The sequence below is a fragment of the Gracilinanus agilis genome, chromosome 4 (assembly GCF_016433145.1).
Source record: "Gracilinanus agilis isolate LMUSP501 chromosome 4, AgileGrace, whole genome shotgun sequence".
In the NCBI taxonomy this organism is placed as follows: domain Eukaryota; kingdom Metazoa; phylum Chordata; class Mammalia; order Didelphimorphia; family Didelphidae; genus Gracilinanus; species Gracilinanus agilis.
This window is the reverse complement of record NC_058133.1, coordinates 470,210,142-470,231,430: the sequence shown is the minus strand read 5'-3', so window position 1 is coordinate 470,231,430 and position 21,289 is coordinate 470,210,142. Positions and strand designations below refer to the sequence as shown.

General features: G+C 36.8%; 1 protein-coding gene across 1 annotated transcript in view; it reads left to right on the top strand.

The window, feature by feature from the left end:
- GDAP2 (ganglioside induced differentiation associated protein 2) overlaps positions 1-9,790 on the top strand; it is a 70,662-nt gene extending 60,872 nt beyond the window's left edge. Inside the window, exon 13 of the mRNA XM_044672492.1 lies at positions 8,607-9,790. Coding sequence (XP_044528427.1) covers positions 8,607-8,654 — 48 coding nt within the window. The 3' untranslated portion in view covers positions 8,655-9,790. The remainder of the gene's footprint in view (positions 1-8,606) is intronic.
- Positions 9,791-21,289: the final 11,499 nt, after the last annotated feature.

Sequence of the window (21,289 nt, the reverse complement as noted above, 5' to 3'; positions counted from 1 at the left end):
TTGAATAAGGAAATAACATAGATATTCACTTTAGGGAGATCACTTTGACAGCTGAATAGGGTATGGAATGAAGTGAGAAGAGATTTGGGACAAGCAGGCTCACCAGCAATAGTCCAGGCCTGAGATAATGAGAGCCTACGTAGGGTGGTGGCAGTGTCAGAGGAGAGAAGGGGAAATATGTAAGAGATGTTATGAAGGAAAAATCAGTAGACCTTGGCAACAGATTGGATGGGAGGAGGAGTTGAGAGCCAGTGAGGTATCAAATATGACAACTAGGTTATGACCCTAGGTGACTGAGAGGATAATGATAGAGAAGTTTGGAAGAGGCGAGGGTCTGGGGGAAAGATAACTCATTCAGTTTTGGACATGTTGAGTTTAAGATGTCTCATTGGATCAAGATGTCTAGTAGGAACTGAGATAGAGGTCAGCAGAGAGGTTAAGGCTGTATATGAGCATAGAAATGATGATTGAATCCACTGGAGCTGTTAAGATCACCAAGTGAAATAGCCTGAATGGAAAAGAAAAAAAAGTCCAGGACAGAGCCCTGTGGGAAACTCACAGTTAGAAGATGTGTGCTGCTGGATAAGGGATTCAGCAAAGCAGACAGAGAGTTAGCTGTCAGGAATGTGGCCACTGATTAAAATTGCTTCATTCTTTCTCATCTTTTCCCCAAACTTTATAATATACTATCATATGGACACAGAGTTGCCAAAGAATTACAGTCAGAAATTAGAGATCTCAGTCTCATTTGTGACCACTTACTATCTGCCTAGGAGATTGATAATCGCTCACTAGACTATAGCCTTTGGGCTAGGAGAATATTATTTCCTTAAATGCTAAAGAAATGTGCATCCCTTCAGTAGTTCATTTTCATTCTCAGTAACTGAATTCACAGGTAATACTCTCTGCTACCACAGAAGTCTGTGACATCTCTGCTTTACTCTTTGGAGGCTAGTTTCTGTTCCTGTAGTCTTTAGTAATTAGAGTGAAGTTACAGTTAAAACACAAGCATACTTCAGATAGAATTCCAATTAGGCTTCTAGTTCATATGACTCAGAATTTTAGAACTTTAAGGAACCCGGGAGACCCTCTAGTTCCTCATTTTACATGAAGAAACTAAGGCCAGAGAAATCACGTGCCTAAGATCACACTCCCTTTGGAGAGAACAGACCGTGTTTTGTAGAACAAAACATAGAAGAGCTTTACATCCTCTCATTATAGGACATTATTGGTAAAGATGAGGCTGTTCCTTAGTGAACATGAGATGGAATTTAACATTCTTCATGCCTTAAGAAAGAAGCTTGTCCAAAGGAAGGCTCTTCTAATATGTATATTCAGGGCAATATTTTTGCTGTGGTGCTTGCTCCTTACTTGTCAGAATGATGTACTGCCTATAATTGCAGTTAGTGTTTCCCTTTAGTAATAGAATCGTAGCTATTAATACCAAAAGACAAATTCAGGTAGGAAATAGATGATGGAGATTTGTCCTGACTTAGCTAACTATCTCTCTCTCTCTCTCTATGTATGTGTGTGTGTGTGTGTGTGTGTATATGTATGTATATATATGTATACACATATACATATATATACATATATATATATACTAAAATGGGAAGGTGGAGGAAGAGTCTTACCATAGTTATTCTGTGACTTTTGCAGAATTATTTAAATTGAAAATATGAAAATCCTATATGAAATTTTCTCTTTAGCATCCAGCTAACCTTAGCTATTATTTCTGATTCTGTGTGCAAAGTGGAGTAAATAATATTTCTTCATAGCTAATAAAAATTTGTTAGGCAGTAATACAGAAAGAGCTAGTAAAAACAGAACAATTAGGTCATGGATATAAAGATTATGGACATATATGTCATACAATATATATAGATATAGATAGTAGCGAGATTAGGGCATTGGCCTGTATTTTTTAGTGGATTCATAAAATTAAAATTGGCCTTATTTTTTCCTTCTAAATTATTGTCTTATTTCTTTAGGATAGAAAGAATGACTTGAAGGGGATGTTTGGGCATAGGGGTTAGTTAGAACCCTTTTTTGATATAAAAAAATGAAATTACATTTCAAAAGCCAATGTTTTGGTTTGTACTTCATTTTCTGGAACAGATATGCATGTCATCTGTTTTAAGATCATTAGAAAGCCCAAGGGACTGTTTTGCAGTGACACACATTGTGTGTCTAAGCATCTAAAAATGAATAGGCAGTTGTTAAAATTCATTTAAAATTCTACCACACCCAAGCCAGCTGTCCTAAATTAGTTTGGGTTTCAGTACTGTGTGATTTTTTTTTTACCTTGTCATATCATTGTCCTTCAGAGACACAAACCTAAAATTATCACACAGTGATCAAAAAAGGGAAAAATAAACCATAAGCATTTGTTAAGCACCTCCTGAGTGCCATATACTATCCTGGATGTTGGGGATACAGATGCAATGAATGAAACAAATCAATGAATAAAACTCCATGGTATAAATGTAGAATTCTCTATAATATCCTCTTTTCTTCCTGGAACCTATCCTACAGTTTTAAAAAGTAGGTGTTAACCATCTCCTAGGAAACAGAACCCGACTATTTCATCAAGAACAAGTCCTACACAGATTAAGCTCATTTCCCTTTTTTTTATAGGATCCCTAGACTGGAAGGACAAGTGAATGGTCTGGATGGATTTTAACAGATTTTAGCAAACTATTTGAAAACATTCATGCTATTCTTTTGGAAAAAATAAAGATATGTGAAGCAGACAGTCATGTAATGTAGTCAGATGGATTTACAACTGGTTGAAAGATTAGACTCAAAGACTAATAATTCATGGCTCCCTGTCACCTTGGAAGGCCCCCATTAGGGTGCCAGAGACCTTGTTCTTTGTCTCTCATGGAAGACGCAAAATATAAGATGGCAGTACACCCAGAGGCCACTAGGTGGCAGAGTGAACAGAGTGCCAGGCTGGAGTCAGAAATTTGGCTCCAGACACTTAACTGGCTGGGTAACTCTGTTTGCTTCCGTTTCCTGTTCTGTAAAATCAGGATGTTAATAATAATACTTATCTCACGGGGTTGTTGTGATGATCAAATGAGAGAGAATCATTGTAAAATACTCAACACAGTGCCTGCCAAATAGAAATGTATATAAAGTTAGCTATTTATTGTTATTATTCAGATAGCCCAAAGCTAATTTTTCCTTAATTCTGTAATGCACTCTTAAAATAATGTAATTTTAATCACGGACTCAGCATGATATGTGTAAGCTATTAGGAGCAAAGTCTTTAAGAAAACTACTTTCTTACTCAAGGAGACCAAAATATGTGGTGAGTGAAGAGAAGATAATACTGGCCTAATTCATTTTACTGCCTCCTTCCCACCTGCCTATAAATGTGCTCTAGTCTCCTGAATACTAAAAAAAGCTTCTCTTAACCTTTCACCTTCATCCCTTTCCCTTATAAATACTTCATGGAAAATTTTGTCTAATACAATTAGACAAAATTTTCCATGAAGTATACACACACACACACACACACACACACACACACACACACAACACACTAATATGTCTCCACTTCTTTGTTACCTCAGTTGCTCATAATCGGGCTTCCAGAGGTCTTTTAAAGTTGTTATCCTTCTTTGTTATCTACTCTGTCACTGTTACACACACCTCTGCCCACCAGATAAACTTCCTTCCCTGGGCTTCAAAGATACCACAATTCTATTAAGGTTTTATTTTACTTTTCCATTTTTTCTTCTCTGTCTTTTACTAGCTCCCAGTCTGCTTCCTAACCTTGAAATGTGACTGTTCTGAAGATGTCTTTGGCCATCTTGTTTTATCTCTCAACCTTCCTCCCTTGACAGTCTCATTCCTACCAATATCATTTCAAGTCCTCTATCCAGATGTATCTCTGAAGTGTAAATCCCCCTTCCAGGCTCCAGGCCCATTTTTCTCACCTGCCTTCAGGATTTCTGAACACTTCAAACTAAACATGTCTACAGCCAAGCTTAGTCATTTTCTTACCGCCCCTCACCCACAGAGGAAGGCTTCCAACCCCTCGTGAGGCACTGAGGACTCTACAGTCCCTCTCCTCTCCTAGCCTTACTTTCCTCATGTCACTCCTCAGGCCCTCGCCATTCTATTCCCGCCTTTCTCTCCTTCTCTGCCATCCTCTTCCCCCATTTTGCTTCTTGAATTGAAGCTCATCTCACATGGTGCCTGCCTCCTCCTATGAAGTCTTCCCTGCTTTCCCACTCATTCAGGACCTTCAAACTTCGCATTGCCATTTGCTTTATACCACTCTACTGTGTTAACATGTAGTGTTGCATATTATACTCAACTATCTTTGTTATTCCCCTGTTAGATTACAAACCCCATGGACAATGTAATTTTGGTTTAGTGTAAATTTGGTTAAAATTGTATATATCCAGCAATGCCAAACAGCAGGCCTTTAGTAAATGTTTATTGAATTATATTTATTAAGCACCTGTTGTGTGCAGTACAGAAGAACTTAGTGCTTAAAGAGACAACCTTAAAATCATGAGGACCAGGTTAAGTCCTGCCTCTAATCCATACTGATTGTGTGACTGTGGGCAGCCTCTGTCCTCTCCTCTCGGCACCCCAGGCAACTCTAAGACTGTCAGTTGCAGAATAGATTCGAGGAGTTCCTCAATAAGAGTTCCCTATGCTGGTGGAGTCGGAGGTTTGGTCCAAAAGGCAGTACACAAGGCTTTTTGGTAAGTAGTGGGGTTACAAAGATAAAAATGGCAATTCCTGATAATAATAAGCTGACAGCCCTTCTAGGAGCAGAGGAGAAGGAAAGGATAGAACATGTACACAGAAACGTATAATACAAGGCCTGGGGACTTGTCAGGATTGGATCGGAGAGAGGCAAAAGAGAAATATAAAGTATTCTCAAAATAGAGGCCCTCGGAGGAATTCATCAGTGGGAGAAGGGGGAAGGCCAAGCATTAGGCATTCTGGGGTAAAAAGGCCTGAGGAGGGAGAGAATACTAAGGTGGGGGAGTCAAGGAAGGCTAGAAAATCAGTTGAGCTCAAGGTGGAAGCAAAATGGCGAATTTGAATAGCAGAGTAATAAGGCAGTACCTTACAGGTATCACCGACTATTCATGTAAAAGCCAGAAATCCCAAAAATGGCATGATGAGTTCACGGACCAGCTACTGGTCTAGTTTGGCAGAGACATTGAGCAGGAAAGGAAGTCGTGAAAGAGGCGAGAAATATAGGTGAAAATATAGGTATGCATATCCTTCAGGGCCATGCCAAAGAGTTTTTAGGAGTTGCTGAAGGGACTTGATCAGGAGAGCAACTTGTTCAGACCTTCTCAGTTTCCCTCAGATGATGTACACATTATTTCGTACAAAGGTGAAGCTCCAGTACTGGTGAAAACACAGACACACGCACATGCACGTACTCACCTCCCCTATCTTTACTCCCCTTCATTGCTCTCCTGACTCTTGGAAAACTCCAGGCCCCAGCATCCTCCCCTGCCCAGAGAGAGGGAGTGACTTGTCAAAGGTGATAGTTAAATGGCAGAGCCAGGATCTGAAACCTGGTCTTCAGAGTCCAAATCTTTTTCTATTGTGTTATAGTTTCAAAGCAATAAAGATGTTTTAAGCTTTTTTAAAAATCTTCATTGTTACCTTCATTTTTGGCACTTTGATTGTCATGATCTTTTCTCCCAGTCTTCCTGTCTGTGTGGTTATGTGAAAACTATCCTCAGGCTTCATATAAGTCTCATTTGAGAGAAAAACCAAAACTATGGCATATGGTAGAAAGAACCTTGAACTTGACATCAGAAGACCCAAATTCAAGTTATGGGTAACCTGAAGAAACTAAAATTGTTTCCTTATCTGATAGTTAATCCCCTACCTGTAATAATAGCCAGTATATTATTACAAGAGGAAAGCTTCCAATTCCATAAGACACTATATAAATGCATGCTACTCTCAGTAGAATATCAGCTCCTTGAGGGCAAAAAGTATTCATTTTTGGCTTTATATTATCAGCACCTAGCACAGTGCTTTTCACAAAGCAAGTGTTTTTTTTTTTTTTTCCAATATAGTAACCATTTATTTACAGAATTTAAAAAATTAAAACACTGAAGATGGGGGGGACATACATAAGAGGGAGGAGATAATTATAGTGATGGGTTGTTTTTTTTTTTTTCAATTTGTGTTTTTCTTTAAGAAACTGTGACTGAAAAAAGTCAACAGACCCAGAAATTTGGGCATCTTGCACCCTAACCTCCTTCCTACAATTGAGGTGTCCCTCCAATCTGTTTTTCCTCCCTTTTCCCTCCTCCTCCCTAGTTCCTTGGCTCTATAGTTGTCAATTGCTTAGGGAGAAGTGAAAATCTTTTGTTTACAGAGGGGCTTCAAAGGACCAAGACCAGTATTTGCTTCATTTCTGCCACTATAGCTCTGTGACTATATATGCAAGTCCTTTCAACTTTAAGACCACATCTTTCTCATATGTAAAATAAGTCATTTGGACTTGATGAGACCTAAAAGGCCCATGGAAGAGGGATATGACATGTCCAAGCAAAAGCAAGAGGGACTGCAGATTGACTGGCCTGTACCTTTCTCAAATGGAGGTCCTGGAAGGAATTCATCAGTGGGCAAGCAAAGCAGAGGGCCATTCTAGGGTAGAAAGGCCTCAGAGGCTAGTGGATGTAACAGGGTGAGGAGGCCCCAAGACGTGAAGGAAGGTCCAGGTTGAGGTGGTAACTGGAGGACAGAGGCAAAATCCAACAAATCAGCCAAGAAGGGAATTAAGGTTGACCAACTTGGGGCCCTCCCACCTCAAGAAATTAGCTACCATTTTCATTAAGGCCTTTGAAAAGGATTCCAAAGTTTTCCCCCAGGACTTGCATCTCATAAATCTTTTATTTCCAAATAAATCGTAAAGATATTTCATTGCTCAGCAGTCTCTCACCTAGTATGAGACTAGTTTAAGAAATTTTCACAGCCTTAAAAAGTGCTCAGGGTGGATATGAAAAGCTTAATTCCTTAAGCAATGAAAGAGAATTGAGAAATAAGTTCTGAGAGGATTGAATTATAGAGTGGAATGGTAGAAAGAACCCTGGGCTTGAAGTAAAAAAAACAGTTCCAGTTACGGTTGAAGAACTTGGTCGCTATGGATAAATCACCTGATAAAACTAAAGGTCAGTAGCCAGTATACTATTCTGAGGAAAGCTTCCAATAACTTAAGACACTATATAGATGCAAGCTACTCTCAGGAGAAGACTGTAACCTCCTTAAGGGCAGGAAGGATCTTATTTTTGGCTTTTTGTCCTCAGCATCTTAGCACAGTGTCTTTCATGTAGCAGGGGTTTCGTAAAAATGTTTATTGGTTACTTAGGGAGAAGTGAATCTTTCATTTTCAAAGAGGTTTCAGAGTAGATTTACCTGAACAATATTTGCTTCATTTCTGCCACTATAGCTCTGTGACAACATGCAAGAAACTTCCATTTCAAGGCTTTATCTTCCTCATCTATAAAATGAGTCAGTTGGATTTAATGAGACCTTTAATTTAATGAGGGAATGAAATAGTTGAGATAATATTTCTAAAAGACATTGAAGCACAATACCTGGCAATAGTAATTGTGATATAAATTCTTAGCCTTTTCCCTCCCCTTCTAACATTTCATGATTCTGTAATCTTTGTGGATAGATGAGCAATATGAGTAGAATAGAACTTAAATCAGGAATAAAAAAAAGATGATCCTTTACACCAAAATGAAGTTTTTTAATAGATTATTCAAGTTTTAAAAATATAACTGATCCTAGGAGTTGACTTCACCTGAATTTAAAGGAAATATTTTAGATACTTGTTGACATTTATATTCAGAAACCAAGAATCACTAGACATTACTATGCCAGCATCCACTTGTTTCTCTAGAATTGGTCCAGTATTTATCCCTGCTTCAGTAGATCCAATGCAAAGTTTAGGGATAGTTCATTAGTTTAAGGTTCTTTACCCCTTAATTACCATAAAATATCTCATTTCAAACACCATTTCCCATCTCTCTTTTCTAAGACTTAACTTACTTTTCATTAATGCTACACATTCCATACTTCAGGGCTTAATGAAGGCGGGAAGAAAAATTCTTAGAGACTACAGAACAATCTTAAGGCCCATTAATCTAATTGTGGGCCTATTGGCTGTGAGAGTGTAATTAACTTAAAACCATTGAAATTAACTGTGGGGTTTTTTTTGTTTTTTTGTTTTTTCCTTTTTATAAAGACAAACTTAGGAAAAATGTGGGCCCAATAGTCATTCTGGAACTATGTTGCCTTCCTTAGACATTAAAGGCCTGGCATGCAGTTCTGAACTGAATGACCTGAGAACTTTAACAAGCCTTTCTCCTTATGTGTGGCAACGGAGCATCGACAGTCTGCCAACACAGTTATGATTCTTAGATTCCCTTTAAGAAATGAGTTTCACAATCCTGAGCTAAGTCTCTACATAGTTTATTCTGTCTTTAATTCTGTCTTAAAGCACTTTTTCCTCCATGCTCACAGATGTTAAAGAGGACCCGCTTTTAATATTGTAAATCTTTTTTTTTTTTTTGTCTTTCTGTTTCTTTTCACAGGAAAATGGGCCTTACTATGCGTCTTATCCCCCATCACCAGATCTATGACCTTCCATCTCGTATTACTGCTGGTTTCCAAGGATAACTCCCTCTTCATGGCCTGCTGCCTGTTGAATTGAAATTCATTTGTGCTGTACAGAATTCAGAGAGGATCTTTTGTCCCCACCTTTCTGATATTTTTTTATTGACAATATATTTTCGGGCACATAAACAATCTGCAAATATTAGGTCACTATGCACTGTGTACCACTGTTTTAAATTTGTATATGCATATTTAATGGGAATACTGATATGACAGGTTAAAATGAAGGAGAGGCTTTGTGTCTGCAACTCCTATTGGAGAGCAACTTTCAAATGTCTTAAATTTCCAGAAAAGGCATCAGACTATTGGACAGTCTGCCAGTTTTAATTGTATTGTCACCATCATATTGAAAGCTGCCCTGGGTACTGAGTTATTTGTAACAGTATACAGAACCAGTCAGACTACACTAATCAAATAGGTATATTACTACCAATCTGATTGCGTTGTTTACTTCTTATATATCCAGATACTCTAGTTATGACAAAGAAGAGTGGTTTGAAGCTTGAAAATGTTGGAAATGATTTAACGGAAATTCTACTATTTGACCAAAAAATCATTGAAATGTTTAGCAGAACATGGGCGGTGTGGACTTGGGTTCTCAAGGTGTCAGGCTTGTATCCCTGAATTAGATGATCTATAGGGGTGCTGCTGTTTTGTTCTTAACAGTATGATAAAAGGATGTCTTTTTTTTTTTTTTTACTCTTTTCTATAATCATAAGTGTGGCCTCTTTTTAAAAGATCCAGCTCTCTTAGTCCTCTTACGACGTGAATAGGAACTACCTAACAGTTAACCAAGAATTTAATAAGTATCGCAGGAGGAAGAAATTAATGATATGTACACTTCCTTTTAGAAATATATCTATACACTGCCCGCTAACTATGGCTGATCTTGGGTGACTGTCACAATACTACTTTGGGAGACCTTGTTTAATTATTAGACCTCCTGGCATTGCCTGTTTATAGAAGGAGGATGAGCAGAGAGAAAAAGTACGATTTGGGGCATTATTACTAATCTTGCTATTTGTAACTCAGGCTTTAAGCCTTGGCCTACCCAGCTATAAATGAGTGTAATTTCACCTACCTCATGAAGGTATGAGAAGGTGTAGTATCTGGAGAAGATCTCAAATATCTTTGAGCTGCAGGTGCTAAAAAGAATGTGAAGTGGGAGTGTAGCCTCTGGTTGTAAGTTAGGAGTCAAATTGGAGGGAGCTCTAGAAGACTTCTTACCTCTGACTCCCTGTACTATTTCAGCCTTTTCAGAGAAAGACAGCATTCGGTGCCTAAATCCAGTTCTAGCACCTCCCACCTCTAGCTTTGTCCAGAATTCTTTTGCCCAATGATGATAGTGTCAGTTGGAAAAGCATTGAGGGGAAAGGTTATTCTTAAGTGAAAAGTAAATTATCATTGACATATTCCTAATGTCCCTCAACATTTTAGCACTTACCTTACCCCTGCCCCCCCCCAGCCTCGTGCACACACTTAAAACTATCATTTGTATCTAGACGACTCTTGTAATGTGCATAGGCCGACCAGAAGTGTGATCTAAAGTGCAAATTCTTTTACCTTCTAAGGATCCTTTTACTCTTTCAGTAACAACACTCTCATGTTCCAGTTAATTCCCCATTGCTTAAAGGAATGCAACTTATCTCCCAAGTACCAAAAGAGTAACTTTAGAATAAATTAGTTATGAGATTGGGCAAGTCCCTTCCCCAGTGGTTATTAAAGAGTTTAGCAAGTAAATGGCATCTTTTTTTTCCTTTTCCTTTTTTTTTCTTTTCTTTTTCTTTCCTTTTTTTTTTGTGAGAGACTAAAGTATTGGTCACTCGTTCACAGGTTAGTTAAAAAACAAAAATCCAAAAGGTTTGTGACTATTGGACCAAAGCAGAGTTCAGCATGTGTTGGCAGCCAGTTAAATGCAACTTTCAACTTTCTCTTTTATAGTCATATTATAATTCCTATGAAAAAGGACTCCTTTGATCTCTTTGGCCTGGTCTTGCCAACCACACAAATTGAAATAACTGCAACTTTTAAAGGAATCATTGAGACAGCCTTCCTAGTACATTGTCAGCACAGAATCTTCTTGGATAGCATTGGAGTACCTTTTCCACAAGGGGGTATGAAAATCTACAAGTATTTCTATATTATAGAGCTTAGCTGTCTTGAATCAAAATCTTCCCTTTTCCTTTTTTTCCTGTAGGCAGTATAACAGGCTGCTTAGAGTGAAAATACTTGTATTGTCCTTTGAATTGAAGCTATTTTTATTTATGTCTGTGTGTCTTTGTGTGTGTGTGTGTGTGTGTGTGTGTGTGTGTGTGTGTGTGTGTGTGTGTGTGTTTATCTCTATTTATATTTATAATTTAAACAATTGCAAATGTGCTTCAGTTATGGGATGGCACCCCTTTCATCCATCCAATAGTTTTAAAAGGGTATTTATTGCTATAGTAATAAATATCAAAAAAGCTTTTAGTGACTACTTTTTAAAATCTACATATATAGCGCATGCAGTGTGCTATATATATATAGAGAGAGAAAGTCTGTATTCACCTTAAGGATTAGGTCATTGAGGTATATTACACAACCAAACTCATAATGGAAATTTGATTGTTTGGTTGTGACAGTTAAGCTGAAAATTACATACTTCCCAGTGGGACTGAGTGTCAGCTAGGACCAGTATGATCTGTACAAAACACATTTAATGAAGTTATTTCATCTGACTGAACTTTTGGAAAGAGCAGAGTGACCTTACAGTGACAAAATGATCAAGTAGGATACAGTTGTCATATATTATTTGGATGAAGATCAGATAGGCCAGATAACACAGATCTTCTATTTCACAAACAGTCAAGGAGGGATGAAAGGATGGCCAGATACAACGGTTCACTGACAGCTAATAGTAATTCAGAGGATGACAAACTGATTAACAAAATTCCATTTTGGTCATTGTGAATGCCAGTTGAAGCTGTAGACACGACTTAAAAACTTTAGGTAAATTAATTCATGCATGGCACCCTGGAGTTCTAAACCAGCAAAGAGTTCTTTACTATCTTCATTTATTTAAGTTGCTTTGAATTCAGTAATACCAAAGATTTTTTACAGGTGAAATACTATGTTAGAAAATTCATTTCCTAAAAAATCTTAGGCACAGTGATCCAAATTAATTTTTTTTCTTTTTAAACTCCAATTTTATCTAATGATGCCCTATTTATATTGGTGCCTTTTTTTGAAAAGTCATAGGAGAAAGAAACTTCTTATATTTTGAAAGTTATCCGTAGGAATTCAACACAGATGTTAGGGGAAAAATGTAAATTTATAATAAAAATTCTGATGTGACTAAAGTTTACTAATGGGAGAAAGATCCCTCCCTTACTAGAGGAGTTCAATTATTGTAGTAAAAGAACATTGCTCTTCTATTTTGTCTGTTTTCAATTCTTTGGGTTCTCATTTTCTTCAGACTATGGAAAATAGTTTTGTCTTTTTATTGTCAAATTCAAAAGAAAAATAAGAATATGAAGTATTAAATGTCAGCTAAAAACTAGCTGTGACAGTCTCCCTTTAAATTTTGCTTATATGTATGTATTCATTCTAAGACTAAATCTATAATATGGGGCTGTGTGTCACTATTTTTCAAGATGAAAATAAGAAGGAATGCTTAGTTCATAATTCAGCCAAATGGACTACAGCTGTTTTGATCACAAATGGAGATCATAGATCAGTCAGTCAAACTTTTATTAATCATCTGCTGGGTGATAGGGATAAAAAGGCCAAAGTGAAAGAGGCTCAAAGAGCCTATATTCTACCAGGGAAATATGTCCATGTATAAATATATATGAAGTAAATAGAAGGTCATTGGAAAGTAGGAATGCTTAGGATATATGCTTTTACCCTATTACCATCAGGAATTACCATAATAAAAATGCACTAATGGCCATTGGATCTATAAATGTTAAGTACAGCCCATGGATACTCCTCTTGCTTTATTCTTTGACCTAAATTTTGAAGAATGAAAGATGTTATCTAAGTCTCAAAGCCCCAACTATAACCTGCTCTTTCCCGTATACTTTGCAAGTGATGTATCATGGCCACTACGTGAGGGAAACGAAGCAATAGATAACCATGTTTGGCAATACTTCTCATTAAAACAGCAGGTGATACTTGGTGATATCGGATGGGAATAGTTAGCTTTGTTTTTTTTTTTGCTTTCCCGAAAAACAAGGTTGGCTGTTGCAAAGAGAAACAATTTGTGGAAGGGTTGGATTGAGGAAACATTATAGACATGTTTTTGCTAATGCAAGTCACATAGTAAACATAACTACTGCACACAGTATTTCTGTTGAATATTGAAAGCTAAATACATTATGTAAACACACAGTCACACTTTTGTTTGTAATGATTTTTGTTAGTATAAGCACACAGTCAGCACAAACTGAGCCAGGACTTTCTCAGACCAGATCTTGCTGATTAAAATAAATAATTCTGTAAAATCTCGAACACATGTAAATCATTTTAATTACTGCTGAGCAATGGAAACCTAAGGGCTTTATGTAGCTGGTATGATTTAAAAATGTTTATTCAGAATTCAGAAAGCCTTTCCCAAGGTTTCACATTTAAAGATATGTTGTTCAATATGCTTTTTTTGATTTGAGAATTTTTTTTGTTGTTTTAAACTGGGACTGTATATGCACTTGAAGAATGTGGAGAACCAAGAAAAAAGTGGTAACATTCATTCAGCGAACAAGAATGTAGAACATTTTGTTTTCTCCTCTTTCCATGCTTCCATCCTAATCAATAAAGCCTGGCATAAGCAGTAAATAGTATGATGAGTCATAAGAGGTTTCTTAAAATATGAATTATATCCATTTGCCTTGTGAAAACAAATTCCACGTATGTAGCGAGGATTTTTTGGAAACCCTGGCAGAAATCTCTTAAAATATATGTGATAGATGCATTCCAGAAACTTGCCTATTAAGCATCTATCTTCATATGGAATTGTTTACTGATTTATAGCCATTTAAAATTATTGACCCTTATAAGATATAAAAACCTGCCAAATGCCAAAAACCTTATTTAAATAGAAAATGAACTCAATTTCTTTTCAGATCCAAAATCCATTGATTCTGTGTTTTTATTTAACAGTATATATTTGGGTAGTACTTGACCATTTTTAAGATCTTCACAATACTTCAAAGAAGGTAGGACTCATGACGGGCCCCTTTTCTACAGATGAAGAAATTTGTGGATCATGTTAAATTCAAGTTCAAGTAAATGTTTAGTATGTTGGAATTCAGGCATTTTGACTTAAATCTTTGAATTTTATCATGCTACTTTTTGAGTGGTGATGAAGTAAAAATACTTAAACTATTGCCAGACATAAGTGAAAGGCCAGCAAGATATGGGAAAAAGGTTTTATGATCATCTGACTAACTGGGCATGTCATCTCCCCAGCAGTTTTAAGATGGTAGGATGTACTGGGTTACAATTCAGAAAATCTCAATTCAAATCCTTTATTGGCCAACTTAGCACCTGTGTGACCATTAATACTTCAGTTCACTTAAGGACCTCCGTTTCCTTATCTGTAAAAGGAGGGAGATGATCTCAAAGTTCCCCTCAAACTTTAAATCTCATGTTTCTAGCCTTTGTTATGTGCAAAGGTGGGAGATCAGGAAAAGGAAAAGGCAGGGGTGGCAATTTCTCCATACACCTCAAAAGTTTTGGATGAATTTGGCATTTTTTCCCTTGCTTGTACCCTAGTACCTTCTCCCTGAACCTACCTCATAGTCCTCTACACAACCTTCTATTTGTACATTTTATTAGGAAACCATAACCATGAAAGAGTAACTGTCTTTTTATTCTACAATCTGCACAATGTACTAATGGCAGCTTTCATTCTGATGTGGGTAGACATAAAAAAGGAAGATGAAAGGAGGAGAGGGAGTGGGGGGGGGGGGGGAGGGAGAGAAGGTGCTCACGTGGAAACTTGGTTAAGAAAGAAATTCAGAGAATCAGGAACAGAGCCAAGAGAGGAATGAGTGAACAACTGACTTGGACATTTCCCTAAAATGAAAGTTCTAGGAGGAACTGGCCAGTCAGAAGATAGGGGAGGGAGGAACCAAATAGGTCTCAAAAGGTAGCATGAAGGCACCAAGGAGATTTTGCCCCTTCTAAGCCCCGAGGCCCACTGTCAGGAACCATGCTGAATTTTGGGAAGTTCTAAAGAACTCAATTTAAAGGTCCTTTCCAGGCAACTAGGTAGCTCAGTGGATTGAGAAGCAGGCCTAGGTTCAAATAGGATAGGAAGTCCTAGGTTCAAATCTGACCTCAGATAATTTCCTAACAGTGTGACTCTGGGCAAGTCAGCTAACCCATATTGCCTAGCCCTTAAGTGCTCTTCTGCCTTGGAACCAAGACATAGTATTAATTCTAAGAAGGAAAGTAAGTTTTGGTTTTGTTTTTTTTTAAAAGGTCCCTTCAATTTTTTTTTTTATTCTTGTATTTCTGCCATTAATAAGCCTGGTGTTTCATCAATTGTTTTGTTATCCTCAGTGCTTGCAGGAGTCACAAGAAAACAGAGCAAGGCCCAGATAGGAGCCAAGTTTAGATTTTCCAAGGAGCTAATGCTGGGTGGGAGCCACAACAATGGAACCCAATCCATGTGGACTCAAACCAGAGAATCAGAGACAATGTCAAGTTAGACTAGAAATAATCTCTAAGGTTCCTTCCACCACTGATCTAGTGATTCTACAAAAATTACATAAGTCACATGTCATTCAGCTTATTGTCTGAATCTGCAATTGTTATTACTATGCGTCTGCCTTTCTATTTCTTAGAAATCTGTTTTGCAGAATAGCAAGAAGGTTTTGATAACAAAGACTATAAAATATACCAGTTGGTTTTAGCTCTTGGGTGTTAAAATGAATGCCTTTATATGCCCAAAATGTTTTGGGATTAATTGCAGTTGATATTTATTCTTAAAGAACATGAATCCAAATTGTTGGCAGAAAACTGCAACATCATTTTAAAATAAAATTTTAAAATGCACTTTTGAAGATCTTGGAAAAAGGGAGGAATAAAATATGGATTCCTTGTCATCTCCCTGCAGGAGCAGCAGGGGAACAGAGAGCAGGGCTCTTAAAGAAACATGAACCAAATTCAGATTTTTCAAGGAGCTAATAATGGTAAGGAGCCAAATTATTCCTAATGAAGGACATGAAGGTGAAACCCAATCCATGAGAATTCAAACCAGAGAACCACTAGTAACATCACCAATTTATTCCCCTCAAAAAAAAGTGCAATATTTAGATGGGCAAAAATAAAATAACAAAGAACAACAACAAAAAAAAAGACAACTGGATCTAAGTACTAGAAAGCAACCTACAGGCCACCTTGTATTTGAGTAAGAATCCTTTCTTTAAGGTACTTAATGATGACCTAGATTATGCTTAGTGACCTACAATGAGATAGAACCTTTTAAAGCAATCTATTCTCCCTTTGGGTGGCTCTAATTTGGGTGAAGTTTTGCTTTATCTAAAATTGAAGCTTGCCTCTTTGCAGTTTCAATCTGCCACTCCTACTTCCACCTGATGTGGCCATCTGATAGCCTTTTAAATGTTTGAAGGTGAGTATCATATACCTCATCTTTTCTTTTCCACATTTCCACAGTTCCTTTAACCAGTCTTCATACTACATGAACACAAGAATATTTATCACCCATGTTGCCTCCCTCTGGACTCTCTCCAGTTCCCTCAAAGGTGGTACCTGGAGCTGGCCCAATTTAAGTTGATTGTGGTGATAGTTTCCCAGAAAATAGTCTAGCCATGTCACTCTTTCACTCATTCCACTCTAGTCATTCTCTGTTAACTCTAAGATCAAAGATATCCTCCTCTACTTTGTATTTCAAAATCTTTACAAACTGAATGTTGTGACATGACAAAGAACAAATGAGACCCCAAAGAAGAGAGATGAGAAGACACCTCTGCCTGTGCCACTGCAAATTTTGAAGTCAATGGGCATAGGACATTACACATAACATCAGAGTCATTTAATTCATTGGTTGGTTTGAATAATTTTTCCTGTTTTTTTTTTTCTTTTAAAAAAATTATCTGGGAAGGGGAAAAGAGAGATAAAGAGAAAATCTTAAGCCACAGAAACAAACATTTAAATAAAAATAAAAAACTTCATAATCGGGCCAAAATCTACTTTTCCATCCTAATTACACATTATTCACGTGCATTACATCCAGAAAACTTGCTATTCCTCCTATGCGATATTCCATAGCCCATCTCTGAGTCTTGACACGAGCTGCCCTGCCAGGGCACTACAGGGGTAGTGCACTCCCTTCTCATTACCACCTTTTTTTTTTTTTTAACCATTACATTCCATCTTAGTATCAATACTGTCTGTTGGTTCCAAGACAGAAGAATGGTAAGGGCTAGGCAATGGGGGTTAAGTGACTTGCCCAGGGTCACACAACTATGAAATGTTTGAAACAAGATTTGAACTCAGGCCCTTCAGGCCTGGCTCTCGATCCACTGAGCCACCCAGTTGTCTCCTCACCACCAACTCTTAAAAATCTCAGTGTTTGGAAGGCCTTCCTTTAGATCTGTTTGCACTGCATAGATACTAATGGACCATGCAGGTTGTCCATCAGGTATCCATGACCAACGCGACTGCTTCTCTAACCAAACATCTCTCCAATAACATCATTTATACCACTTCTAGCCCACTTCCTTTTCTGCTGGGACCTCTCCACATAAAAATTAGAGCTTGATGTCAAGAAGGTCTGAGTTCAAATCCTCTAATACTTCATGATATCATTCTGGGCAAGAGAGCGATCTATTTAAGACTCAATTCTCTTATTCAAAATAGGACAATAATAGCACCTACCATACAGAGTTGTAAAGATTGTAAAAAAATCTCCTTATTGGTAAACTTGCCAGATATCTTGCGACCATCTGTTTGAATAAAGTTGTAAAATCTTATCAGTCTTGAGAAAAATTTGTGAATTGGTTTCCTGAGAAAATGGGATCCCCTCTTCTTACAAACATTCCTTGGCAAATGTAGGAGAATTTGTAAGTTCATTTTTAGTATAGAAATACTTCATGTAATGATTTATGATTATAAAATTATATGTGGAATAGAATATACTGAAGTTACATCTTGAATCAACTTAGTCTTAACAGACTCCAGTCTTAACATTTATTTTGCTTTAGGAATTAATATACAATACCTTAAGAGGTGGGCTCTTAGGTTAGAGTGGACTCGGGGGAGGCTGGAGTCAGAGTCATCTTCCTCAGTTTAAATCTGGCCCTGCACACTTCCTAGGTGTGTGACTCTGGGCAAGTCACTTAACCCTGCTTGCCTCAGGATTTCATCTGTAAAATTAGCTGGAGAAATAATGGCAAACCACTCTAGTATTTCTGCCAAGAAAACCCTAAATGGGGTCATGAAGATTCAGACACAACTGAAAAATGACTAAACAACACCTTCAGAGCTGGATATCTGTCTGGAAATTATAGTAATTAATGTTTTCCGGGGGGGTTGTGTGAGTGAACAACCATATATTCACTATGTGGAATTCTGGAATGCAATTATTTTCTTAATATCTAATGTTTGATTTTTATACCAGGATGAGTTTAAACTAGAAAAAAATAAAAAGGATGTTGAGAGATTTTTTTTGAAAGAAACTTATTGATAACTAATCTATTGCAACACTATGAGAGTAATAATAACTATATTTAGCCTTAAGGTATGATTGGTGTGCAACTTTGCTATTTAAAATTAAGTCTTTGGGGACTGTGCTTTATTTTTAGATATGTTTGTGTCATTAAATCAATGTTTTACCACTTCTAGAGAAATGTCAACAGCTCAATGGGAGTGGGATCCATGAACCTAAAATCAAAATCAAGGAGAACTAAGGATGCTTTTTCCAATTATACATGTGTCAGTGCCCTTAGGCTTAGGCCAGGGGGTCCAGTTTTTATACTTTTGTAATCATGTCTCTGCTTCCTCCTTTCATAGCAAATCTCTCTAACCAGGGCAGGTAAAGCAGTAATTTTCAAAAATATATAATGAATTTTCTTGTTGCAATACCCCAGTACTTCTGATTTAATATAATAGGATATAATTATGTAAGACCTTACTGTTTTCAATCTGAAATATAGTCATTTCCATATCCTCAATAATTATAGATAAGTACTTGGACTTGTCATCTGCTTGCTGATAATTATATGTTTGTATGTAATTTTGGGGTCCTTGAAATAAATCTCTACATAGAGCATGCCCTGAAATGCAAGCAAATTACACAAGTTACCTGGAACGTGTCCCTATTGTTTTGAAGATAATTAAGAGCAGTGGTCTATGTGTGTGTGATATCTATTCCATTTGAATGTGGTTGACAACCAAACACACAGACAACTCATTTGATAATCACTGCTTTCTATATGCAATTTGGAATTACCATATAACCATCCCAGGTCTTTGGTTAGAATTGGAATTAAAGTAGTATCTTTTAAGTCAATTCATTTGTGTAGCCATTGAACTTGGGTATAGAAAACATCTACTAACAAAGACTATTATTAACTATGTATTTCTGTATAGCATCTGATCCTCCTAAGGAAGAAATTAATTAAGTTTAAATGAATACAAGGGAAGCATAAAAAGGTAAAAAGAGAAGAAAAAACTCAAAGGACTTAATGGAATTAAACTAATCACATTCCTATATGGGAAAGTTTTAACTAGAATACTTAAGATATCTGTAATACAAGAGGTCACTAAGTTACTTAAGGTAATGAAGGGAAACAATGGGTTAAACTGATTGAATTACTACATAAGATGATAACTAAGATACTTAATATATCTATTATACTTGAAGTACCAATGGTACTCAAATTACTTCATATTCATATTCAAGGTACAGAAGATACATAAGAACTTTATCACTTAGGGCAGTGAGAAGAAGCATAGTAGTAGCACAGAGAGTAGTTAATTAAATATGATGAGGTGATATTTTTAAAAAGCAAAATAAAATCAAGGAATAAGAAAGAGGAATACATTGGGAAAAGAGAAGAGAGAAAATTGAAGATAAATGATCTCACATGAAGAAGCACATAAGAATCAATACAGAGGAGGGGAAGATGGGGAAGGAGGGATAGTGGACAATACTTGAACCTTACTCTCATCAGAATTGGCCAAAATGGGAATAGCATCCATTTTCAGTGAGTTACAGAAGCCCATCTTACTCTATAGGGAAATAAGCAGAGAAGGAATAAGTAAAGGGGGAGATAGACAAAAAGGAGGGTAAACTCAAGTGAGGTAGTAGTGAGAAACAAAAAATATTTGTGAACAGGGAAAGGTGAAATGAGAGGAAGAGAAGGATAAAGAATAAATAGGGGAAATAAGATGGAGAGAAGCACATAGTAATTATAACAATGTGAACAGGATGAACTCACCCATAAAATGGAAAAGAATAGTAGAGTAGATTAAATGCCCAAATCCCATAATATATTGTCTATAAGAAACACATTTAAAACAGGGAAACATACACTAAGCAGGAAAATGTATACAGTAACAGTAATACAGTGATCAACTGTAACTGATTTAACTATTATCAGAAATGCAAGGATTCAGGACAACTCAAAGGGACTCATGATGAAAAAGTCTATCCACTGCTATAAAAGGAACTGACAAAGTCTGAATGCAAATTGAAGCCATTCTTCATTTTATTTCCTCTGTGAATTTTTCTTTAGTGTAAGCAATATGTGTCTTATTTCACAATATAATTGAATATGGAAATATGTATTATATAATAACACATATACAATCTATGTCATATTACCTGCTGTGTTAGAGGTGGGAGAGAGGGAGAAAACAAGGATCACAAAATATCAGAAAATGATCATTGAAAATTATACCAATTTATAATCTGGAGGGAAAAAATACAATCCTTCCCAATGAAGGTAAGATAACCACTCAGGCAAGTTACAGATCTCATTCAAAGTGAAAATTTCTCAAAGTATCTATATAGTAAACTAGGGGCAAGGACTTGATGGAGATTACTAGTTCCTTTCATGTTCTTTGCAGATTCTTATTTTTCCTTTAGCAATCTAAAATGGAGCTTGACTTTGTCCATCTTCTCTCTCAAAGCTGGACGTTTCTAACTAATTGGTGTTCCAATAATCATGGAACTGAGACCATAAAACTTCAAGGGTTCCTTAATGATTGTGCCATGTAGAGACTTAAATTCTCTGAAGTTTCCTAATTTAAGGTTTCTAAAGTTCATTAAATTGTACTGACATCTGTTTTGTCTAGAATTATAGCACAGACACATAAGATTCTCTACAAATAATTTGAACTAAAGAATCAAATCTTTTAGGAGATGCCCTTCCCTTTAGAGTTGCTCTGCAAATAGGTCTATTCTAGAATGCCTAAGAGGAGGTATTTTCAGAAACCAAATGACTTCATGAGATATCTGAACCCTAAGATAAGAAAAAAACTTTATCCTTACTTCTCATTCCTTCCCCATGCATTGTTGTCTCTGTAAGTCCTACTTGCCCAAAGAGACTATATCCAACAGACACTGTCAATGCATCATTCTCCAGCCTCCCCT